This window comes from Prionailurus viverrinus, chromosome B2 (genome assembly GCF_022837055.1).
Source record: "Prionailurus viverrinus isolate Anna chromosome B2, UM_Priviv_1.0, whole genome shotgun sequence".
Taxonomy (NCBI): Eukaryota; Metazoa; Chordata; class Mammalia; order Carnivora; family Felidae; genus Prionailurus; species Prionailurus viverrinus.
The window spans coordinates 132,876,649-132,899,506 of NC_062565.1; the positions used below are offsets into that span (position 1 = coordinate 132,876,649).

General features: G+C 38.3%; 1 protein-coding gene across 6 annotated transcripts in view; it reads left to right on the forward strand.

Annotated features, from left to right (window-relative positions):
• Positions 1-11,734, forward strand: part of ADGB (androglobin) — a 160,645-nt gene extending 148,911 nt beyond the window's left edge. For all 6 annotated transcript variants that reach the window (XM_047857999.1, XM_047858001.1, XM_047858000.1 and 3 more), the window contains 3 exons: positions 4,038-4,128; positions 4,850-5,036; positions 11,278-11,734. In XM_047857999.1, the coding sequence (XP_047713955.1) occupies positions 4,038-4,128; positions 4,850-5,036; positions 11,278-11,463 (464 nt within the window). In that variant the 3' untranslated portion in view covers positions 11,464-11,734. The remainder of the gene's footprint in view (positions 1-4,037; positions 4,129-4,849; positions 5,037-11,277) is intronic.
• Positions 11,735-22,858: the final 11,124 nt, after the last annotated feature.

Below are 22,858 nucleotides of genomic sequence, written 5' to 3' on the forward strand. Positions count from 1 at the left end.
TCCCCCAAAACATTCTTATATGTGTTTTATTATAATTCTTATTGAATATAAATAATATAACATATGTATAATATAATAATATGAAAATATATTATATATAAAATAAAATATAAATTTAATCACACTACCAAGTAAACTTGAGCCCCTCTCCCTCTGAGAAGAGGGGTGCTTTTGTGTCTCCCGCACATCTTACAGCACCGAAACACTACCATGTACTCCAGGTACTGGGGTAGTAGAAGGAATCCTGTTTGAGAGCCATGGGTCTGGCTGTCCAGCTGTTCTCTGGAACTCTGTATGTTGTTGCCACCTCTGCTGTTGGTGCCTCCGTCATACTGGCCCTCACTCCTGGGGAAGCATCACCCATAAGAGATTACAGATCCTATGAGAGCTTTGGGTGATCTGGCCTCTACACACCTGGAGATACTTGTGATTCCCAGAAAACTACTTTATTCTTGCCACTTTATATTTTCATACAATAGGTAACTTAGATGATTTCTTTCGTAGTACCAGAGGACATGGAAATGATGTCATTATGGATTTTACTCCTACGCATTCTTCCTCAATACCAAAGCCATCATCAAGGTCAAGAGTATAAACATTGCTTTCAAATTCCCTTTGATCTCTGGGAGCCTCTAGAAAATTCCTCTTCCAGAGGTTGCAGGTGATCTCTGTCTTTATTCCCACATCTTTTGCCAGGCCATCACAATCACTAGGTCTTAAGCAGAGATTCTCAGACTACCTATGATGAAGTCAGTCTTCTCCCCTAGTCTGCTGAAAGCTGAAACTTTTGAAAAATGTAATAAAATGACCCAGTGATGACCAATTACTATAAAGATATTTCTAAATACATATTCTCACTTTCAGAACTTATCCCATAGAGACTCAGTTTGCAAAGGATGGTACCTACACACACACACACACACACACACACACACACTTTGGGCTGTACTATTCTAGAGGTACAAGACTGTCATAGTACTCTTATACGCTTTTCTGACACAACAGAGTTTTGTAGAAGAACATGAAAGTTAATCCTTTCTGTCCCTTTCCCACACCCTCTTCTGCTTAAATGTATGTTACTTGGCAGGATGTAAGAAAACACAAACATCTCATTAATCAGAAAGTATGTTCTTTCCAGTCAAAGTCAGCAGAGTTGGTGTCTTATAGAAATCACTCATGTTTGAACTGCCAAAAATATACCCAGCATAAGTAGGTATGTTCATAAGAAAAGCAAATGAACTTTAGATACCATAGCAATCACAATGAAAAAAGAAAAACTATTGGCCACTGATTTCTTTTCTTTTTTTAAAATGTTTATTCATTCTTTGAGAGAGAGACAGAGACAGAGAGACAGAGCATGAGCGGGGAAGGGGCAGAGAGACAGGGACACAGAATCGAAAGCAGGCTCCAGGCTCTGAGCTGTTAGCACAGAGACCAATCCAGGACTTGAACTCAGGAACCACACAAGCTCATGATCTGAGCTGAAGTCAGACACTTAACTGATTGAGCCACCCAGGCACCCCGGCTACTGGTTTCTAAAAAACATATGGTAAAATGTTAATTCCTCAGGATTGTTTTATTTAATGTTATAAAATAAAAAACTTGATTGAATTTAAGTTTTAATAATGGAGTAGAGTTGAAATATTCTGTTTTCTCACATGGACCATGTCTTTATGTTTTTGAAAAATGAAAAAATAATTTGGATATTATTTTAAAAATGTTTTTAAAGGTTTACATTAGATTACATTTCTGAATGAGCGATAATTTTTAACAAGTTGTTATGCATTAAGCACTTTAACAATATTTCTGAAGGCTATTGCAACCACATGTAAAAAGCAGGATTAGTGGGCATGAGACCTCTTGCATGGATTTGACATATCCTCTCCCAAAAAGCAATAATAAACTGAAAACAATTAATTAAAATACATTTTAGGGGCACCTGGGTGGCTCAGTCGGTTAAGCATCTGACTTCAGCCTAGGTCATGATCTCACTGGTCCCAAGTTTGAGCCCCGTGTTGGACTCTGTGCTGACAGCTCAGAGCCTGGAGCCTGCTTCAGATTCTGTGTCTCCCTCTCCCTGTCTGCTCCTCCCCCACTCACACTCTGTCTCTCGCTCTCTCTCAAAAATAAATAAACCTTAAAAAAATTAAAAAAAAATTTAAACTCTGAAAGCATACAACTAAATAAAAAAATACAAGATACAAGGTTAATATATAAAAACTATTTTTATGTCTATATATTATCAATGAGCAATCAAAAAAGTAAATTAAGACAATTTTATTCACAGTAATGTCAGTAACAAATGTATGGAAATAAATTTAACAAAAGCGCAAGACTTGTCTACTGAAAACTACAAAACATCACTAATGGAAATTTTTAAAAATCTAAAGAGGGAGGCTGTCCATGCTTTGGACTAGAAGACTCACTATAGTAAGATAGCAATTCTCCCCAAATTGATCTATAAATCCAGTATAATCTCTATCAAAATTCTAGTAGACATTTTATAGAATTTAACATCCTGATCTCAAAACTTATTTGGAAATGCAAAAGACCCAGAATGATCAAGATAACTTTGATAAAGAACCAAGGAGGAGGATTTTTACTTCATGATTTTAGAATTTCTTTGAAGCTAACAATAATCAAAACACTCCAATTTGACAGTTTCTTTAAAAAGTTAGATGTCATTTTACCATTCCTAGTTACATTGAATATCCAGGAAAGGCAGATCTGTAGAGACAGAGCCCATGGATGTCTGCCCAAGGCTTGAGGTGAGAATGGAGAGGGGATGTAAAAAGCCCAGGAGATCTGCGTGGAGAGCGGAAATGTTTTGAGACTGGGTTTTGGCGCTGGTAGCGCAACTCTGTAAACTTACTAAAACATATTGAATTACACTTTTAAAATGGGGGAATTTGGGGCGCCTGGGTGGCGCAGTCGGTTAAGCGTCCGACTTCAGCCAGGTCACGATCTCGCGGTCCGTGAGTTTGAGCCCCGCGTCCGGCTCTGGGCTGATGGCTCAGAGCCTGGAGCCTGTTTCCGATTCTGTGTCTCCCTCTCTCTCTGCCCTTCCCCCGTTCAAGCTCTGTCTCTCTCTATCCCAAAAATAAATAAACGTTGAAAAAAAAAAATTTAAAATGGGGGAATTTGATGGCATGTAAATTATACTCCAGAAATTTTTAAACAGGAGATTAAATGTCCTGGGAAGGCTGAATGGTTACTATTTTAGACTCTAAAGTCTCTTGTTTAAGTACGTTCTAGTGGGTACCTATGGGTCCCTGGGGTAGAGATCTCCTGCTAACTTGATTTGCATTCGGTGTATGTTACCCACTCCGCTGGATCTACAAGTTTCTTGAATTAGAGTACTATGTCTTAAGTATTTTTACATTCCACCCCCATAATGCTTATGAGACCTTTCATGCCTAGACTAAGTGTTTTCAATATTGGGTCACTTAATTTGTTTATAATGAAGTACAGTAGGACTTTTCCTTTTTGTCTCTACCTTCACTTAACTACAGTCATGATAACGTTCTGTTACTCTGCTTATAGAGTATATGCACTTTGCCCATCTCCTTCATTTTGCTGTAAGTACAGTAACACCAGCTAGAGGACAAATACGAAATATCATTAAATTTTAATAAAATCATATTGAGTCACATTAAAATAAAGTCACATTAAAATAATATTAAATTAGGTAAGTCCAATCAGTGTTTTTTTTTTTTAATGTTTATATATTTTTGAGAGAGACAGAGAGAGAGAGAGAGTGCAAGTGGCCGAGGGGCAGAGAGAGAGGGAGATACAGAATCTGAAGCAGGCTCCAGTCTCTGAGCTGTCAGCACAGAGCCTGACCCGGGGCTTGAACTCCTGAACCGTGAGATCCTGACCTGAGCCTAAGTTGGATGCTTACCTGACTAAGCCACCCAGGTGCCCAAAATGGTGGTGGTTTTTCTTAAACAGAAGATATTATTTTTAACTAAAATGAGATGTAACTGTCTGTCAGTGTCTATTCTTTTTTGAAAATCTAGGACTTATTTTTTCAACAGGGCCTCGTTCGCGATCCCCAACAATTTTGGAAATGTCTCCACAACTTATTCGAAAAGCACTAGAATGTGTAGACATAACACAATATGTACGGTAAGTTTTAATAGACACGATTAATGCAAACATCTCTGTTCACAGAATTTTTGATACAGGGATAACCAGTTACTAAACTAGTGAAAATTTGAAATTAAATGCTTAATATATTTTCAGTATATTCAAATTTCTAGATGTACGTGGTTTTACATCTTCCATTTAGCAAATCTTTTATTAAGTCAATCATAAAAGCATTTAAGTATTTTCTTTAACATTTTAGTTTGCAAGCTGATTAAGGGGAGTTGAGCTACAAAAAATTCCCACTAGGTCTGCTGGCATTATTTAAGTAGGTTTAATTTAATTTAATTTAATTTAATTTTTTAGTAGGTTCAATTTTATTAAGAAGAAGACAATAGGATTAATAGAGAGATAGTTACTCAAGCATACTTATAAGTTTGAAAATATTTCAACATTATTTAGCCGCATAAATTAAAAAGAAAACCTCCAAAATAATCTCATAGTTTCCAACACCAATCCCACGAACACCTTATCAGATGGAGCTCGAATGTTACTGGTATTTCTCTAGAATTGTTTCCTAAAATATTAGTGAACCAGTAAATGGAGCATAGCCAATCAAAAAATAACAGTGTATTCTTTCCATTGCTAATATTCTATTGGATTCAGTCTACCACACTGTCAAGACGAATTTAAATTATTTGAATTCTAAAGTTCATCGCAGTGTTCCCAAATGATTTATGCATCTCCTGTGATGTCTTTGTAGAAAAACAAGAGACGCTGATCCTGTGCTACAAACAGAGGATCTGAACCAGCAGCAGGCAATGCAAAAGGCAGAAGAGGTTCACCAGTTCCGACAGTATAGGACCAGAGTACTCAGCATTCGAGACATTGAGCAAGAGGAACAGCTTAAAATAAAGGATAAAATCCTGGAGATGTATGGGGAAATGCGGGTGAGTCTCAACATACACCCATGGGTCAGAGTTGATACATTCTCTTATAATGTTGAAAAGATACCATAGAATCAAGTAGGACTGGGTAGAAAGACATTTTGAAAGTATTTAGTTGTCAGCTCCTCAGAAAAGGTGGAGAAATGGTGAAACACATTTAATTTCACTTACTTCCTTAAACCCCTCCAAAATGCAGTATTGGGAATCTATCCACAAAATAAGAAGGAGAAAGAAGACAATGACCAAATACTTGTGAAGTTGACAGAGAGCTGGATGAAGAACGTATTAATAGACTTGAGGCACCCAAATTGTAAGGTGGCAGTAGAAAAGCTCTTAAACAATCAATCCAATTCGCTCCATAGAATCCCTAAAAGGCTCAGCAATTGGTGGCATCAGCCACATGAAGAAATGGAGGTGAGGTGGGAGGAAGACAAGACTTTTGGTTTTACTTGGCTTGAAGCTATTTAAGAAGTAGTTCATTTTCAGATCACCAACTCAATGTTTTGTAGCCAGGTGACTGTCCCTCCACCCTAGCAGAAGACTAAAGTTGCTTTATTTAGACAAGGGCCAAAATGAAAAAGGGGTGGGGGGTGGATTAGCGTAGTGAAGAAGACCAAGTTTAATTAAAAATGGAAGTATCATACAAGGAATGGGAAAATTCGATAAATATATATCGCTGACTTCCACTATAGTGGATAAAGACTTTTTTTCCCTCCCTCTTTCCTACAACACACACACACACACACACACACACACACACACACATACACACACACTCCCAAAGATACTGATGGCTACAAGACTTTCTAAACGTTTCAGCCACAGTGACATTAGGTTCTCTATGTTGTTTCCAGCACTAGCTGATCTGAGGAATATGCTTCTTTGACACCTTCTCTTGTTTGTCCAATAGGCATCTTAAACCAAACCTCTCCAAATCCATTATTCTATCATTCTTGTCATTTTTGCCCTCTCTTTCATGTCAGCCCAAACATTTCCTCCATCAATATTCCCCACCCAGGAAGGGCAATTGTAGTCTTTCCATTGCTCAGAGTACAGACTTTGGAGACATCCTTGACTTCTCTTACCTCCCTCATCTAACCCGTAATCAACGTTTACCAACATTTTTAAAACATATCTCTAATTCAATCACCTTTCATTCTCTCTACCCCTACCACCATAGTCCAAATGGTCTGTGTTTTCTATTCAGAGTGTCCTATTCAGTGTTTTCTATTCTATTGCCATAGCCTCCTGACTGATCTCACTGCTTCCATCATGTCCTACAATGGAATCTCTGTTAGAAGCCAAAATGGCTCTAACCATGAGGATAAACTATTTTATCCTGTGGTAACAGACAGCCACAGTGTCTCAGTGGTTTAAGACGGGTTGGCAAACTTGTTTTCTATAAAGGGCCAGATAGTAAATATTTTTGCCTTTGCAGACCATATGTTGTATCTACTTAACTCTGCCGTTGTTACCACAAATTCAGTCAAGGATAACGCCTACATGTGTTTCAATAAATTCTATTTGGAAAACTAGGCAATGAGCCAGATTTTTCCATAGGCCTTTGTTGAGCAACCACTGGATGAAAACAGTAAAAGAGTATTTCTCCTTGTAGCTACAGGTCCAGTGAAGTTGAGCAGAGGGTCCTTCTCACAGTTACATTTCATTGCCACATTGCATTGGCCAAAGCTAGTCACATGGTCACATACAACTTCAGTGAAAGAATTAATCTTGCTGACACCGTGATTTCAAATTTCTAGCATCAGTAACCCTGAGACATTAAATTACTGTTCCTTAAGCCACCCAGTCTGTGGCACTTTGTTACGAAAGCCCTAGCATGCTAATACACAGTGCAGTGCTACCCTAGGCCTGGAGAACAACTGCAGACCCTTTATGAACTGCGCTGGTGCAGATCATAGTACATCTTTAAAATGGAGAGTGGGACTATCTCACTCCAGTAGTGGCTTCATTTTCCACTAAGAAATAAAGGCTTAACTATGGTGTCTAGAGCTCTCTATAATCTAGTGTCCACTTTCCTCTCTGATCTTTTCTCTCTGATTCTATATGCTTTCCTTTTGTTTTTTTTTTCCAAACTGACCTCACCTTTCCACTAATAGCCAGACATGTTCCCACCTCTGAGCCTTTGGCTTGCTCCCACCTCTTCCTGGAATATTCTTCCTCTAGACAGCCAAATGGTTTATAGCCTCACTTTCTGCGATCTTTCATCTATTGCCATTTTATTAGAGAGATCTTCTCTAAGCTATTATTTTTCAATTAGCACCCTTCAAGATTTGTATACCTGTATCTGGCCTTATTATTTTCTTTACAGGATTTACCATGGTTCAGCATGGGAAGGTATGTATTTGATACATGTTATTTATAAATATTAGAAGTATTTCTTTATCATATATAAATATATAATATTCATATATAACATATATATGTATATAACATGCACACATTTTAAATATATCTTGTGTAGAATATAGATCATATGTGAACAGGAACTTTGATTCACTGTTGAATACCCCAAACCTGGAAGAGATGTCTATTTCACAGAAATTTGTTTCAAAAATGAATCAGTGAATCCATAAATGAATGTTTAAATTATGTAAATTCAGTTCATATCGTATAGAAAATAGTTTAAATTAAAATATTATAAGACAAAAGGGAAATTCATTATTGCCAATCAGCTAGTTTCTTTCTGTGTTTAAAAGACAAGAAAATGCAGTAGATGGGAAGGCCATAAGGGAAGACGTATCACCTGGGATGGTTTTTAATTCAGATCTCATTCTTTAAGTGTGAGGTACAAAAATCCTAGTTTTGATTGAAGCTATCTTAATAGAAACATCGTCAGCACGACATTTCTCATCAGATGGGAGAAAAGCATGCCTATCCTCAAGAGGTTACGGATATATATTAAACTTACTTTACACTAAACCCTTTAGATGATTTTTTCTCTCTTCTTAATATTGCACCACTATCATCTCATGCAGTAGGTTTAGTAAAGCCAATTTTATTGTGGTAGATACAGTGCTTTGCTTCCACCCAAAGCGTGGAGAAGAGCCTGGTTCTGACATTTAGCTCTTCTGCAGTCTCCAGTCAACTTCTGCAAGTTGCAAAGCCAGGCAAAATTTCTTGAAGAATTCAGCAATGAAGACAAAACAGTCACTCTAGAAGATTCTCTTCTGGTTAGCATCAGTTCGTTCATCCTTCTGTTTTTAATTATATCATTCTTGAAACAGGAAACCGTCAACAGGTTGAACCATAATTGTACCCATACTATCAGAAACGCAAGTGAAATGAGAAAGCCAAAGCCTCTTCATAAACCTACATTGGCCCTTAGTTATCACTGCTTTATTTGTGAACATTTTCAGGGAAGCCATTTCTAGAATGTTGCCATTAAGTCAGTCATTAATAGGTCATTAACTCAGTTCTTGCCTATAGCTTTGAAAATTACCCTTTTTTTGGCAGGGGTGGGGGGGGTGGGGAGGGCAGGGGTGGCTCAGTCAGTTAAGCGTCCAACTTCGGCTCAGGTCAGGATCGCACCGTTTCAGAGTTCGAGCCCCATCTCGGGCTCTGTGCTGACAGCTCAGAGCCTGGAGGCTGCTTCAGATCTGTGCCTCCCTCCCTCTCTCTCTCTCTCTCTGCCCCTCCCCTACTTGCACTCTATCTCTCTCTCTTAAAAATAAACATAAAAAAATTTTTTTAAAAAAGAAAATTACCCTTTTTAAAAAAAAATATAAACTATATTTAAGGACAGTTAAACTATAGAGAAACTATCCTTACCCGTTTATCATTTTCTGACAGTTCCCATTTCCACAATTTATTCATTCAAGAAATATTTCTGGGCATTTTTGTATCAGAGACTGTCCTAAGCATGAACAAAAAAGATAAACCCTGGCCATTGTGGAGCTCACATACTAGTGGAGCAAAAGACGCTAAAATACAAACACAATATATAAATACAAGGTATGGTATGATAGAAAGGGAAAGTGTTGAAAAAAAAGAAAAGTGGAACACTACGAGAACACAGTGATTCAGAAGAGATACTGGCTGGAGGAAAGGCCCCGGGGCAGTGAACACTTGGTGCGTTAGAGGCAGGACAGCAAGGAGGTCTGTGCCCCTGGAGCAGAGTGAGCCAGGGGTAGATGAGTGGGAGAGGAGGTCAGAGAGGAACTGGGGGGAAGTGGACAGACAAGGTAGTCACATAGGACTTGCAAAAGACTGTAAGGACATTAGCGTTTATTCAGAGGGATGTACAGAACCACGACAGGGTTCTAAAGAGCAGAGGGGTAACATGATCTGACTTCCATTTTATTTTCAATTTTTTAATGTTTATTTATTTTTGAGAGAGAGACAAAGACAGGGACATGTGCGCTCATGCACACGCACATGAGTGGGGGAGGGGCAGAGAGAGAGGGAGACACAGAACTTGAAATAGGTTCTGTCAGCACAAACCCCGGCATGAGGCTCGAACTGACAAACCGTGAGATGATGACCTGAGCCGCAGTTGGACACTTAAACAACTGAGCCACCCAGGCGCCCCTGGACTTCTGTTTTAAAAAAATTTTTTTTTTCAACGTTTATTTATTTTTGGGATAGAGAGAGACAGAGCCTGAATGGGGGAGGGGCAGAGAGAGAGGGAGACACAGAATCGGAAACAGGCTCCAGGCTCTGAGCCATCAGCCCAGAGCCTGACGCGGGGCTCGAACTCACGGACCGCGAGATCGTGACCTGGCTGAAGTCGGACGCTTAACCGACTGCGCCACCCAGGCACCCCTGGACTTCTGTTTTAAAAGGAGTACTCTGAATATTGTGTGGAAAACAAGTAAGTATGGAATGGGGCACATGTAACAGCAGATAAATCTGTGAGGAGGCGTATGCATTGGACACATAACAGTGGTTCACACCAAGTTGCAGAGTGGAGGTAGTGAAAAGCAATTGAATATTGTATATATTTTGAAAGTAGACTCAGGATTTTCTGATGGATTCTTGGTATATTATAAGAGAAAGTGAAGAGTCAGGAAATACTCTGAGGTTTTCACTTAAACAACTGATAGGGTTGAGAGGCCATCAAATCTGATGGTTTGAGAGGAAAGAAAGATTTCAGTTTGGGACATTTTTTGATATATGTATTGGACCAAAAAAAAAAAAGCATTCTTGGGGCATCTGGGTGGCTCGGTTGGTTAAGCGTCTGACCCTCGGTTTCGACTCAGGTCATTATCTCATGATTCATGAGTTCAAGCATCATATTGAGCTCCATGTTGACAGTGCAGGGCCTGCTTGGGATTCTCTCTCTCTCTCCCTCTCTCTCTGCCCCTCTCCTGCTCATGCTCTCTCTCAAAATAAATAAACTTAAAAAAAAAAAACCAGAATTCTTAGATATCTATTACAGTCACATGGAGATGTTGAATAGAAATTACATATATAGTTCTGGAATTTGGAAGAGAGGTTTGGGCTGGAGATTAAAAAATTTGGGGGACCCATCAGTAGAGAAATGAATTTAAAGCAATGGGGCTACATAAAATCAGCAAGGAAAGAGGCCTAAGATCTAAGATGTGGCCATCCCCTCATTTAGAGATGAAGGAATAAAAAGAGAGAGAGAGAGAGAGATGAAGGGGGAAAGGAGAAATCAGCAAAGGCAACTGATACAGAGCAGCTAGAGAAGTAGAAGAAACGTCAGTGGGATGTATTGTCCAGAAAACGAAGTGAATCAATTGATCCCGGCGGTGAGAGTAGAGGTGAGTAAGAAGGGGACCCAGATGTGATTTCAGATTCAGTTTGGTGTCCTTGAATGAAAGCCAAACTGACAATAACAAAGGTAACCAGTGAACTAGGTGATATTATTTGAAAGTTCTTCAAATATAGCTCAGACACATTTCATTGGGGCTAGAACAATGTGGGAAACCAGTAACTTAGCACAATTCCTGTGAGGGACACAATGAGCTGCATGTTTTATAGATTATATTTGAACGCATACCTATCTCTTCACCTTTCTCTCTTTTTTCTCCTACTGATGCTTTTATTCCCCGTTCTGTTAAAATCTCTTGTACCCTTTTGTTGCCTTCTCGTGTTTCATGTATTGATAGACATTTGAGACCATAACCTAATTTTCATCTGGCCTCAGTAATTTGCCACATGAATCTATGGGTATAAGGGAGGGATAAAGGGATTGCTTTCAAAAAATGTTTTCTCTCGTTATCAGTAAACCTTAATTGCTTGAGGTTTTGTTTTGGAATAGGACTCCTTAGATGAAGCCCGGCAGAAGATCTTCAGTGTCCGGGAAGAGTATAGAAAGAAGTTGCTGGAAGCTGAGCGCCTAAGATTGGAAGCTCTGGCTGCGGAGGAAGCAGCAAGTCGGGCGGAGACGGAAAAGAAGACGCCGGTTCCTGACACACGGGAAAAGAAGAAAGGAAAGAAGAAGTAACCAGAAGGAGCTCAAAACTCACCTTCTTCTGAAGAGGAAAATCCCTATTTGTTTATCTTTTTTTTTTTTTTTTAGTGATCTATAACCTTTCCTGTTGATAAGGTATTAGGCCAATAGAAAATAGAAGTTTTCCTTCTCAGAACTAGTTTCTGCATTTTATGGTTCATTTGTTGTTGTTGTTGTTTTCCCAGAAACCTATTGTTTGAGTAATCATTAGAGTTTAGGTTTCTCTAATTTCAATAAAAATTGCCTCAACATATTTAGAATGCAATACAATGTACGTGTCTCCCTCTGAATTGCTGCATTTTCAGCAAGTAGTAAAACAAGATCAGAAATGGGCTAACAGGATTGCATTTGAAAAAATTCAACGATGAGGAAAATAGCTACGGTTCTTACAGGAAATTTTGTTTCTAACTTGAAAGACTTTAAAATATTTTTAAAATATGCTTCAGTCTTGTGCTTTTTTTTTTTTTTTTTTTTTTAAACTGAACTTCCAAAAACGTCCTTCATTGGGCAAAATCTGTTGTGGGTTAAGCTCACAGCAGTTAAGCGCGAACTCTGAATCCTCACAGGCCAGGTCACCCAGACTTAGGGAGTGTGATCGCAGACGCATCCCTTGTCACGTGTCCCAGCCTCGTGTTTTTTGTAAGACCCAGAACATGTTCTGTACACCAGTTATAGAAAACTGAAGTGAGTGCATTCACCGAGGCACGTGATAGGAAATGAACTGCTCCCAAAAGCACACTTTGAATTCATGACTTTCTCAGATGAAAACTCCCAACAGTATTTTTTAATCAGTCATAGCTTTTCCACTTTGATAGGTGTTCTTCCTTTTTTCATGTATTTAAATCTTTAGTATTAAAATGTTCAGCTCTCTCTCTATACATATATATGCAGTTTTACTTAAATGTGCAAGCACATGCATTTTCTCTCTATTATTCTTTGCCTAAACTCTCCTTCATGACCCTATGCTCTGCCAGCCCAGCGAAATAATACATGATAACAACCTGGTATAAATGTTTCCATGTTTGTCATTCATCTCATATAATCACACATCAATATTTTATATTATATCATGGCCTATTTTTACAAAATGGCATTTTATTTTACATGCTTCACCATATCTTGATTTTTCTTCCCAAGGATTACAAAACCTCTTTGAGACAAAAGTAATTCATTCTGTTTTAAAACCTTTCTTTTTAACATTTATTTGCTTATTTTTGAGAGAGAGCATGAGCGAGGGAGGGACAGAGAGTGGGAGACAGAGGATCCACAGTGGGCCCTGCGCTGACATCAGTGAACCCAATGCAGGGCTCAAACCCACGAACCGTGAGATCATGACCTGAGCCAAAGTTGGACACTCAACTGACTGAGCGACCCAGGTGGCCCAGTAATTCATTCTTTTTGATTGTTGTGAAATATTCCCTGGCACAAATATATCATAATCGACTCAGCTAATTCTTCTTTGAAGGATATTTACTTTGTTTCCAGATCTTTTCCATACAAGAAAAAGTGGTAAAAACAGAAAAGAGGTAACATGATGATAGATTTAACAAATTATTTCCTAGTAAATAAAAAAGAAATATAACGCCTGTCCTTTAAAAAGAAGGAAAAACGAAGGAAATCATTTTGTAATAAGACATTATACCTATTACTGTATACAAGTTCGGAGTGACTACACTGGAAGCACATGGGACACAGGACACGAGGTGCGATGTTCATTCCTATGCTTGGAATCACTGACAACGCAGTAGATACAAATGCACGCAGACTGACTTACAGGTGGTTTGTAATTGTCACTCAAATTTTTGGAATGGGGTTGCCATTGGTGATACATTTTCCAAAATGGTGAACAAGGTTGGTAAATTTTCAAAGATAACCACGCCCTTAGTGTATGCAACTGCTGCATCCGTGAAATATTCAGTGAACTTTAAATCTGTGCAAAAAATACCTTTGCTTTCTGTATCTTACAGAATTAGGTTCTCGGGTCATTATCTTACCTTTAGACTATGTGAATGATGGGCCATTCAACTCATATAGAGGTAAGAGAATTCTCTGTTGTATGTGACTCTTTCAAATGCTGAGGGATAGCTAACATCCTTAGCCTTCAATCAGTAAATAGCAGTAATTCTCTACCATTATTGGGACAACCCCAAATGCCCCCACATATTTCCTAAATATTCTCCCCACTGAGATCATCTCCATATAGAAGATCAGTAAATATTAATGAGAAGCTGAAGATAGTAATGTCTGTGGATCTTGGTTAATAAGTAACTCCATTAGAATACATAGCTAGATAAGTACCCTCCATTGTGTTGATCGAGTTAACCAGGGTATAGATACGAAACATCTCATAGTTCCTACAATCCTTAGATCATTGTCTTTGACACATGGATGGCCTCTCATTCAGTTTCTTTCTCCATATTCTCCTGCCATCTACCTCTTTCTATGCCCTCAAGTGCTTTAAGGTCAACCCTCCTCCCCCTATCTCAGGGGCTCTTGTAAGAGCAGAGAAAACAATTTTCTCTTCTGCAGTCACAGGCCTGCCTCTGAGTCAATAGTAATAATCCCCAGGGTGCAACTCTAGTGACTATGAAACATCGTTATAAGAGCAGTTTAACACCTCAGGGTCTCCAACACCTCCACCGAAGAGTAGGATTGTGGTTTTCCCTTTTGCAAAATCACAGTGTGCGTTACAGTGTTTTCTGAAATGTAACAAAGGACGGTCTTCATTTAAATGGATCAGAAAATTGCTGACAACTTCCATAAACTTTTAACTAGGTTTTAGAAATCAAGTTTTCAAAAACAAAAAACACTGACTTCTGGTCTCTGAGCCCTCTGTTACATATAGACTATTTTTACACATTAAAAAAAATGTTGCATGATTTTCTGACACTCGTTAATTGATGTTTACCTTGTGTCTCAGTTTTGTTCAAAAGAAACCCTAGCCAACCACTGCCTCTTGGAAAATGGAAATTAGTGGGGGAAGTGACAAGAGCCATGTATAAGGGAATTGCCTCCGAGAAGCAACTGTGTGCCCTGGGTCATATTCCAGGTGGGAGCATTTATAACAGACTAATGAAAGTTTTCAATGGCCTTCACAGGACATTTCTGAAATTAACATTATGAAAGAAACTTGTTTTAAGCTGGTGTAACATTTTTTGTCCAATCAACTATGAAACAGTCTATTCATCTTGATTTAGATAAAATAGTTTCCAACCACAGGTGTGTTTTCACGGAATAGTTTCATTACATATTGAAGACTTTGCATGTGCTCAGAACTTTAGGCTAAACATCCTTGTTTTTGGTACAGGCACAGAGGGCAGCATCAACAGACAGTATGATTTATTTTTTAAGTGAACCCATATAACAAATTACCATGTATAATAATTTCAATCCATAGCTTTAAACAAACCTAAGTTTATCCAAATAAATCAAGCACTTTTAATACGTTTTATTAATTCTAAAAAAATCCTTTTCCCATCTGGCATATAATACAATGACACTATTTTCTATGTTTATCAAACCATTGATTTCAGAATCACCAATACAGATAGCATATGAATATCTCTTTCATTCCACTGTGGGTGGTTGATATATTTATAAAGATATAAAGAAAATTTGTAAAAAATGTTGTTTGCTTTTGTAGAAAAGATTCCAAATTACTATTTTACATAGAAAGACATCAGATAATAATAATAATAATAATAATCAATATAGCTCATTGTTGAAACTGGGCTCAGTTGGTTAATATCTCTATAATATTTTACAGGTTTGAAAAGAAAATTTACATGCTATTTTCACTAAGAATATTAGTTTAAACTTGTGCAAATGGCCAAAATCATATTAGATACAACCTAATCAAGGACTATTTGATTAATGATGAATTAATGGTTATATTGTTATACAATTAATTATATACAAAATTGTTTGTATGTATTTTTTTCTGTAGGAACTTTGAAATTTCCATGTATTTTTTCATGAACTTAGCCAGGTTTTAACTGTTACTTCTGGAGTAGCATGTGCCCAAAGTCTGCATATTTTACAACATAATGTGTGGAAAACAACCTTTGGCAAACATAGTTTTGTCGAAGACCATCATTGCCATAGCAAATCGTCTGAAGCCATTAACTATTAAAATAAGCCAAACCATAAGAGACTCTTAAAAACTGAGAATGAACTGAGGGTTGATGGGGGGTGGGAGGGAGGGGAAAGTGGGTGATGGGCATTGAGGAGGGCACCTGTTGGGATGAGCACTGGGTGTTGTATGGAAACCAATTTGACAAGAAATTTCATATTAAAAGAAAAAAAAAAGACTGCATGGAAACAGTATTTAAAATAGTCAACTTGGGCGTGTCTGGGGGCTCAGACACTTAAGTATCCAACTCTTTATTTATTTATTTATTTATTTATTTGGAGAGAGAGAGAGAGAGCGAGAGAGAGCACATAAGCAAGGGGCAGAAGGAGAGGGAGAATCTTAAGCAGGCTCCACACTGGGCGGGGGCTCGATCTCATGACCCTGAGGTTATGGACTGAGCCAAGATTAAGAGTCAGACTCTTACCCAACTGAGCCATCCAGGCGTCCCAAACATCTGACTCTTGATCTCATTTCAGGTCTTGATCTCAGGGCCATGAGTTCAAGCTCCGCTCTGGGCATGAAGCCTACTTGAAAAACAAAAAATAGTCAACTTGGATTGAAAAGCTGCTTTCCAATTTAATGATTCATACAGAGTGCTTATATTTACTCTCCATTTATCAACACTTAAATAATCTCCAGTTCCATAAAGACAAAGAGGAAGAAAGCAGGGGAAAATCCAAAAATTCATTTGTGGTTTACAGATATAACAGAAAAATGTCCTGAAGGGAAGTAAAAATTCCTCATGAGATGCTCACATATCATTTGCAGATTTCAGTAACTCTTGGCCTTCAGAAATCTGGATGCTTCAAATTTGGATGATAAGCTTTATTTCTTATATTGTGCTACTACTGTTTAATTAGCTTGTCACATTGAGAACATTTCTAATACTCTGAATAAAGATTTCATCTCTCTGTTATATAATGGGTTATACTCTCCTTGAGTGCAAGGACTAAATTGTAATTGTCATATATTATGCATTTTAATCACCCACAAATTATAGCATAAAACCTCACAGAGTAGGGTTTCAGTAGATTACAATGGAATAAACTGCTCTATTTCACATCATGTGGGCTATTAGGCTGATGTTAAAATGGGTCTACAGCAATGCTTATGATCATTTACAAAAATGTATCAGATCGGCCATCATGTGAAAATATTGAAAAATATAGTTTATAGAACCTGAAAAAATATTCACACCCTTTAAGAGACTGTGATAATACCAGATGGCAGGTTGTCACCAATAGTATTCTGCCATGTTCACAGAAGACACGTATCATAGTTTTGTCAAGACAGTTTTGTTTTCCAGAGGGGATCTTAATTCATATACCACTAAAGCAGCCAGGGAGCTCATTATGTTCATGCAATTAAAATGAGAATATTCCAAATTGTTGCCAGTACCTGCCTTTTACTGATGTCTTTGGCCAAAGGAGAATTCTCTTTTGTTTTTGGTCCATTACTCTAACACAAGCCCAACATGCAATGTATGGATCACTCAGCTCTCTCGTTCAGAAACGAGAATGGAAGACACACACCCTCCACAGTGACTCAGTGTAGACATCATGAAGGTCCCTGCTTCTTGGTCCTTGAAGTCCATGATTAGGTCTGATTTTGTACTCTGACAAGACTTCTCTGTTCAGTTGATGTCCATGGCCCCTGGTTCCATCTTCTCAGAATGTCTTCTTGTCTGTTACACTCTTTGGCCACACGTGAAGAGGTTGTTTGAAAGTATATCCTTCTTGGAGGCTGACCAGGTTTTATATCTTGGTTCCTCAAAATTCATCTAGATATATATGCAGACATAAATTAATATGAAGTAAGAGTATAATTGTGGCCATAATGAAAATATTAAATGTCAGTGAAGATAAAGGATAACAGTAGTTTCCATTCTTAACTTCTCAGAAGTCCATGGATTCTATAATGGGTATTTCTTATTTTTTTCTGCCTACCCTGAATCCCTTTTGGTAGTAGTAACAAAAGAGTTGAAGCTGAGTCATTATGAACCTCTCAGAGAGACTGCCCATTACCTTAGTGTCTGCCAAAGACTTGATGTCATTTCTGGTCTGGGTTTTTCTTCAAATCTATGAATTACTCAGACAATATCTCCAGTGACTTGATTTCTTCTTAAGTTAATCAGAATCTGCTTCTGTTAAATATAACCAAAGAATCATAATTGATCCACTCAAATTTTATTTTAGATTCTCCTCCTTGAATTACATCCCATTTGGTGGATTCTAAAATTTAGAAGAGATACTTCAGAAGTTCTCAGAGAAACTTTACTTACCTTTCAGAGCAAGTGTTCTTGATCTGGGGGCTTTGGGTGGGTTTTGGTGACCCCTGAGTATCCTGCAATTATATATATCTTCTTTTGGTGAAATATGTAGTTTTAATCAGATTATTAGTGTCTGCAATCCATAAAATTCTAACAATTACTGCTCTAGAAAGTTATTTTCAATTTTTAATTAGCATAAGGGATAGTAAAATAGTAAAATACTTTCTCCTACTGCATATTATTTTTTTTCTTTTAAGAGTGTCTCAAGGCCTCTAATACTTGCAGAAATGCTCTTATAAATAAAGCTATTCAATATTAGAATGTATCTGCAAAAGATATCATGAAATAAATTTCCCTGAAAGTTCTAAAATACAATGTAAATTGATTTAAATTTGTCCTTAAAAAGATTGAGTTGGACATCTTATGAATTCTATGTTTTTAAGATTCTATCTTTTGGGGAAAAAAATAGAATGGTATCTAAATACAAAATACTGTATGGTGTCAGCGCTTTGGGCCACCAGTTTTTAAAAAGGACATAAGAGCAAAGAGAAGGTGTTCAATTGAGAAATAAAGGTGGAGATTCTTTCCTCCATAGAACTACCATGTGGGAGGGTAAAGCACAGAGGTATGTGCAGATTCATTGGCAGGAGCTAGTACACTCATCCAAATGTTGCACTTGGAAATGTCAACATGATTTTTTTTTCAGCAAACAGATCTCTTTATTTTCATAAAAGTATCAAACAGATTCGAAAACAATGGCAAGGAAAATAAGCGGGTTTCAATCAGGGAGAAAAACAGAGTGCTGATTCAAGTACACAGTTTGTAGGCTCTGGTAATATTGTAAATCTGGTGGGATACTTAATTGAAAGGTGTCTCATCTCCAGGCAGCTCTCAGTAGAACTCGGCATCTATCTCAGTGTGCACAGCCATCCTGTTCCACTAAAGACAGAACATGAGGAAAACTGCGTGTGATTTACACTGCCAAGGGAATTTGGAAGATCAGTGTACTTATTCAAATTGGAATTTAGCCCAGACTCTATTTTTGTCAAAGGGGGAAAAAAAAAGAAAAGAAGAGAAAAAAAGTTTAAGCATTTTAATAAAGAACAAGAACATCAGTTAATTGGGGATATGGCACGCATCTTCCAGGCTCTGAAATTTCTGTCCGATTCTGCACGAAGAGTCGAGCACCACTCTTGATATACCAGTATCTTCTTTATTGAAATAAGTAGCTGCTTATCTATTGTCTTTTAAAAATATCTATGTGATAGGCCCTGACTCCTGACCTTATCCTTGCTCCTCCCCACTACATACAACGATAAACTCTGAAAATGCTGCCCCAGACAACCGAAGGAAGACTCTGGAAAGTGGTAAGGAGATGAACTGATTTTGGACTCCAGGACTGGAGAACAGCCCAGCAGCAGGGCATCTTTCTTCTCCCCACCCTACAGAGGAAGACCACCCAGACCCATTGTTTTCTGATCACCAAATTAGCAAAAGCAGTCAGGGGTAGGTTCATTTTTCTCCCTGTTAGAATGGCAATCTCTCCAACCACAGGTGAGCTGACACCACTGGCAAGGATAATCAGCTGAGACCCATAACAAACAAGCAGCTGGCGGAAGCATTATCCTTCATCAGGCCTGGGATTCCCCCCTTTCACTTAAATACCCGGTTGTTTAGTGAAGGGACCCTGCCATAGCTGATACCTGGTCAAGGAAGCCTCTTTGTCCCCACATGCCCAATATTCTCTAGGTCACAAGTCCTAGAGCAGCTGAAATAGTGAAGAGGAAAATTACTATACCCAATATAAGGCAAACACTCCAGCTATTGTGATCAAAACAATGAGATATTGTCAGTCTGATAGACCATAGATCAATAGAACAGAGATGCCCCACAGAGATTCACACAAACGCACCCAGTTGATTTTTGACCAAGATGCAAAAAATTCAAAACCACATCAATGGAGGAAAGATAACATTGCAACAAATGGTTCTGGAGAGAATGGACATCCATAAACAAACAAACAAAGAAAGAAAAAGAAAAAAAAGAAAAAGAAAACAAAAGAAAGCAAAAGAAAATAACTTCAACATAGACCTGCTGTCTCCGATAAATCTTAAGTCAAAATGGACCACGAATTTAACATGGAAACATAAAACTATAAAACTTTTAGAAAAAAATATAGGATAAAATCTTTGGGATTCTTGGCAAAGAGTTTTAGACTTGACATCTAAATCACAATCCCGAAAGAGGAAAATTCAATAAATTGTGTTTGATCAAAATTAAAAACTTGCACTGCAGTACATATGAAGATAAAATATGAGAGAAAATATCTGCAAACCACGCGTCTGACAAAGAACCAGTATCTAAAATACATAAGTAACTCAAAATTCAACAGTAAGCAAAAAGTAACAGAAAATGGGCAAATGACATTGAAGAGACATCACAGAAGAGGAAAGAGAGACAGCAAATCAGCACAACACATCATTAACAATCAGGGAAATACAAATTACGACCACAATGAAATATTATTGTATGCCCATCAGATGGCTAAAAAAATATCGACGATATCAAATTCTGACGAGGATAACAAGAAGCTGGGTTACTCATATATTGCCAGGAGTAATATAAAACAGCACAGTCACTCTGGCAAATTTGGTAGTTCCTCAAAAAGACTAAACATGCAACTACTGTATGACTCAGCAACTGAACTCTTAGATGTTTACCTCAGAAAATAAAAACTTCGTTCACCTAAAAACTTCTACATGAAAATTCATAGAGGCTTTATCCACAATAGCCACAAATTGGAATCAGCCCGATACACTTAAGCAGTTGAATGTTTAAACAAACAGTGATAGACATATACCATGGAATAGTTCTCAGCGATACAAAGGAATGAACAATGGATACATGTAACAGCTTTCATAAATCTCTAAGAAATTATATTCAGTGAAAAAAGCCAACCCCAAAAGGTTACGTGGTGTATGATTCCATTTATATAATAACATTGTTGAAATGACAAAATTTTAGAAATGGAGGACAAGTTCATGGTGGCCAGGATTTGGAGAGGGGAGCCTGCTTTCACTATAAAAAGGTGTGACAAGGTACCCTTGTGGTGTTGGAAGTGTTCGTCATTGTGAAAGTAGGTGATAAAATTCTATAGAACTAAATACATGTGCACACAAAGGAATATGAATGAAGCTATGGAAACATGAATAAGATTGGTAGATTGTACCAATGTCAATATCCTCCATGTGGCATTATACTTATCGCGGAAGGCTAACTACATGCTTGAGGAGATTGGGATTTGGGGTTTGCTGAGAATGATCCTGACTAGCTAGATTTATCTTGCTTTGTTCCTGTGTAGGAACAGAACTGACGAGCACTAGGCTGATAATTGTAGCGTCGGCTGCTTTCACAAGCACTGAGTAGTGCAATGCCCAAGCAGGAGCTCAGTACCTAGGGCAGAGGCTATGGCACGTGATGACCCCGATAAAGACCCATCTGAAATGGGGACATTACCTTAAAGACTTGGAAGAAGCATTAATTGCTGCTTGGATTTTTATTTTTTATTTTTTTTAAATTATTTTTTAATGTTTATTTATTTTTGAGACAGAGAGAGACAGAGCATGAGCAGGGAAGGGGCAGAGAGAGAGGGAGACACAGAATCTGAAGCAGGCTCCAGGCTCCGAGCTGTCAGCACAGAGGCCAATGCGGGGCTTGAACTCACGAACTGTGAGATCATGACCTGAGCTGAAGTCGGACACTCAACCGACTGAGCCACCCAGGCGCCCCAAACTGCTTGGATTTTTAAGCCGCATACTCATGTTCCAAACCCCAAGGATTTGAAACACAACCTGAGCGATTTAAAATCCGTATATTATTCTAGCTTTCAAAGAGAAAGTAAAACTATTTCATTAGTGTTTCTTTCCAGGCGACTTTTCCCATCTGTTGTATTTCAATTTGGCTGGAATTTTGTGTGTTTGAAGCACGCAGTGGAGACAAGTTGATTATGAGGTAACTTGATGCTTCAGTTAAAGAGCTGTCGAAGTGTGAAATGATTCTCGAGCCTCAGAACCATGGCTGACTGATGGAACACCCAGAATAACTCCTAATCCGTGAGGACCGAAACCCAGGCAGGCCAAGGGGAAGCAAGTTTGATGTTGCAAGTTGATTTCCAGCAAAATTAAAGTTCGTTATGTAATTTTTTGTGTGTGAAGAAAGCAAGGAATGAAAGCTACATCTATAAATCTACAGTGATTCCATGTCCTTCCCTTAGCTCTTCTTCCCCTTTTAATTTTCACCTTCCATCCAACCTCCTCCCCACGATGGCTAGGAGACACGCGTTTATTTATATTTCAAAGAAGAGGAGGCCTGTTTGCTCAGTGTTCTTCGAGTACTTCACACAGAGACTGCGCTCTACCACAGAATGCTCTCTGGGTAGATAATCTAGGTCTAGGTCAGTGTTCGTTTGTTTTCCCTTAACCCTCATTACTTTACCCATAAGGCCCCTCTGTCTCTGGTGTGGCAGTGGACAGAGGTTTACTATGCTAGTTCCGGGAGCTTCCCAATTTCCTTACCAAACCCTGTTTAGACAGGGGAGTGGAAGTCATGCACTCAGGGTTTCCACATTAAAGTATTCTCATGACCATCTCACCTCTCTCAAACGATGAGAACAAATGCAACATGAGACAGAAGGAATAATAAATAAATCATAGGTATTTATGACTTAGGTGAAAAAAATACACCTATTCCGTTTGTCATTTAAAATCCCAGTACTCTGGGGAGGCTGGATGGCTTAGTCGGTTGAGCCCCCGATTTGTTTTTGGCTCAGGTCAGATCTCACCCTTGGTTAGGCTCTGAGCTGCCAGCATGGGGCCTGCTTGGGATTCTCGCTCTCCCTTTCTCTCTCTGCCCCTCCCCCACGTTCATGTGTGCACGTGCATGTGCTCTCTTTCTCACTCAAAAATAAAGAGAGGCATCTGGGGTGGTTC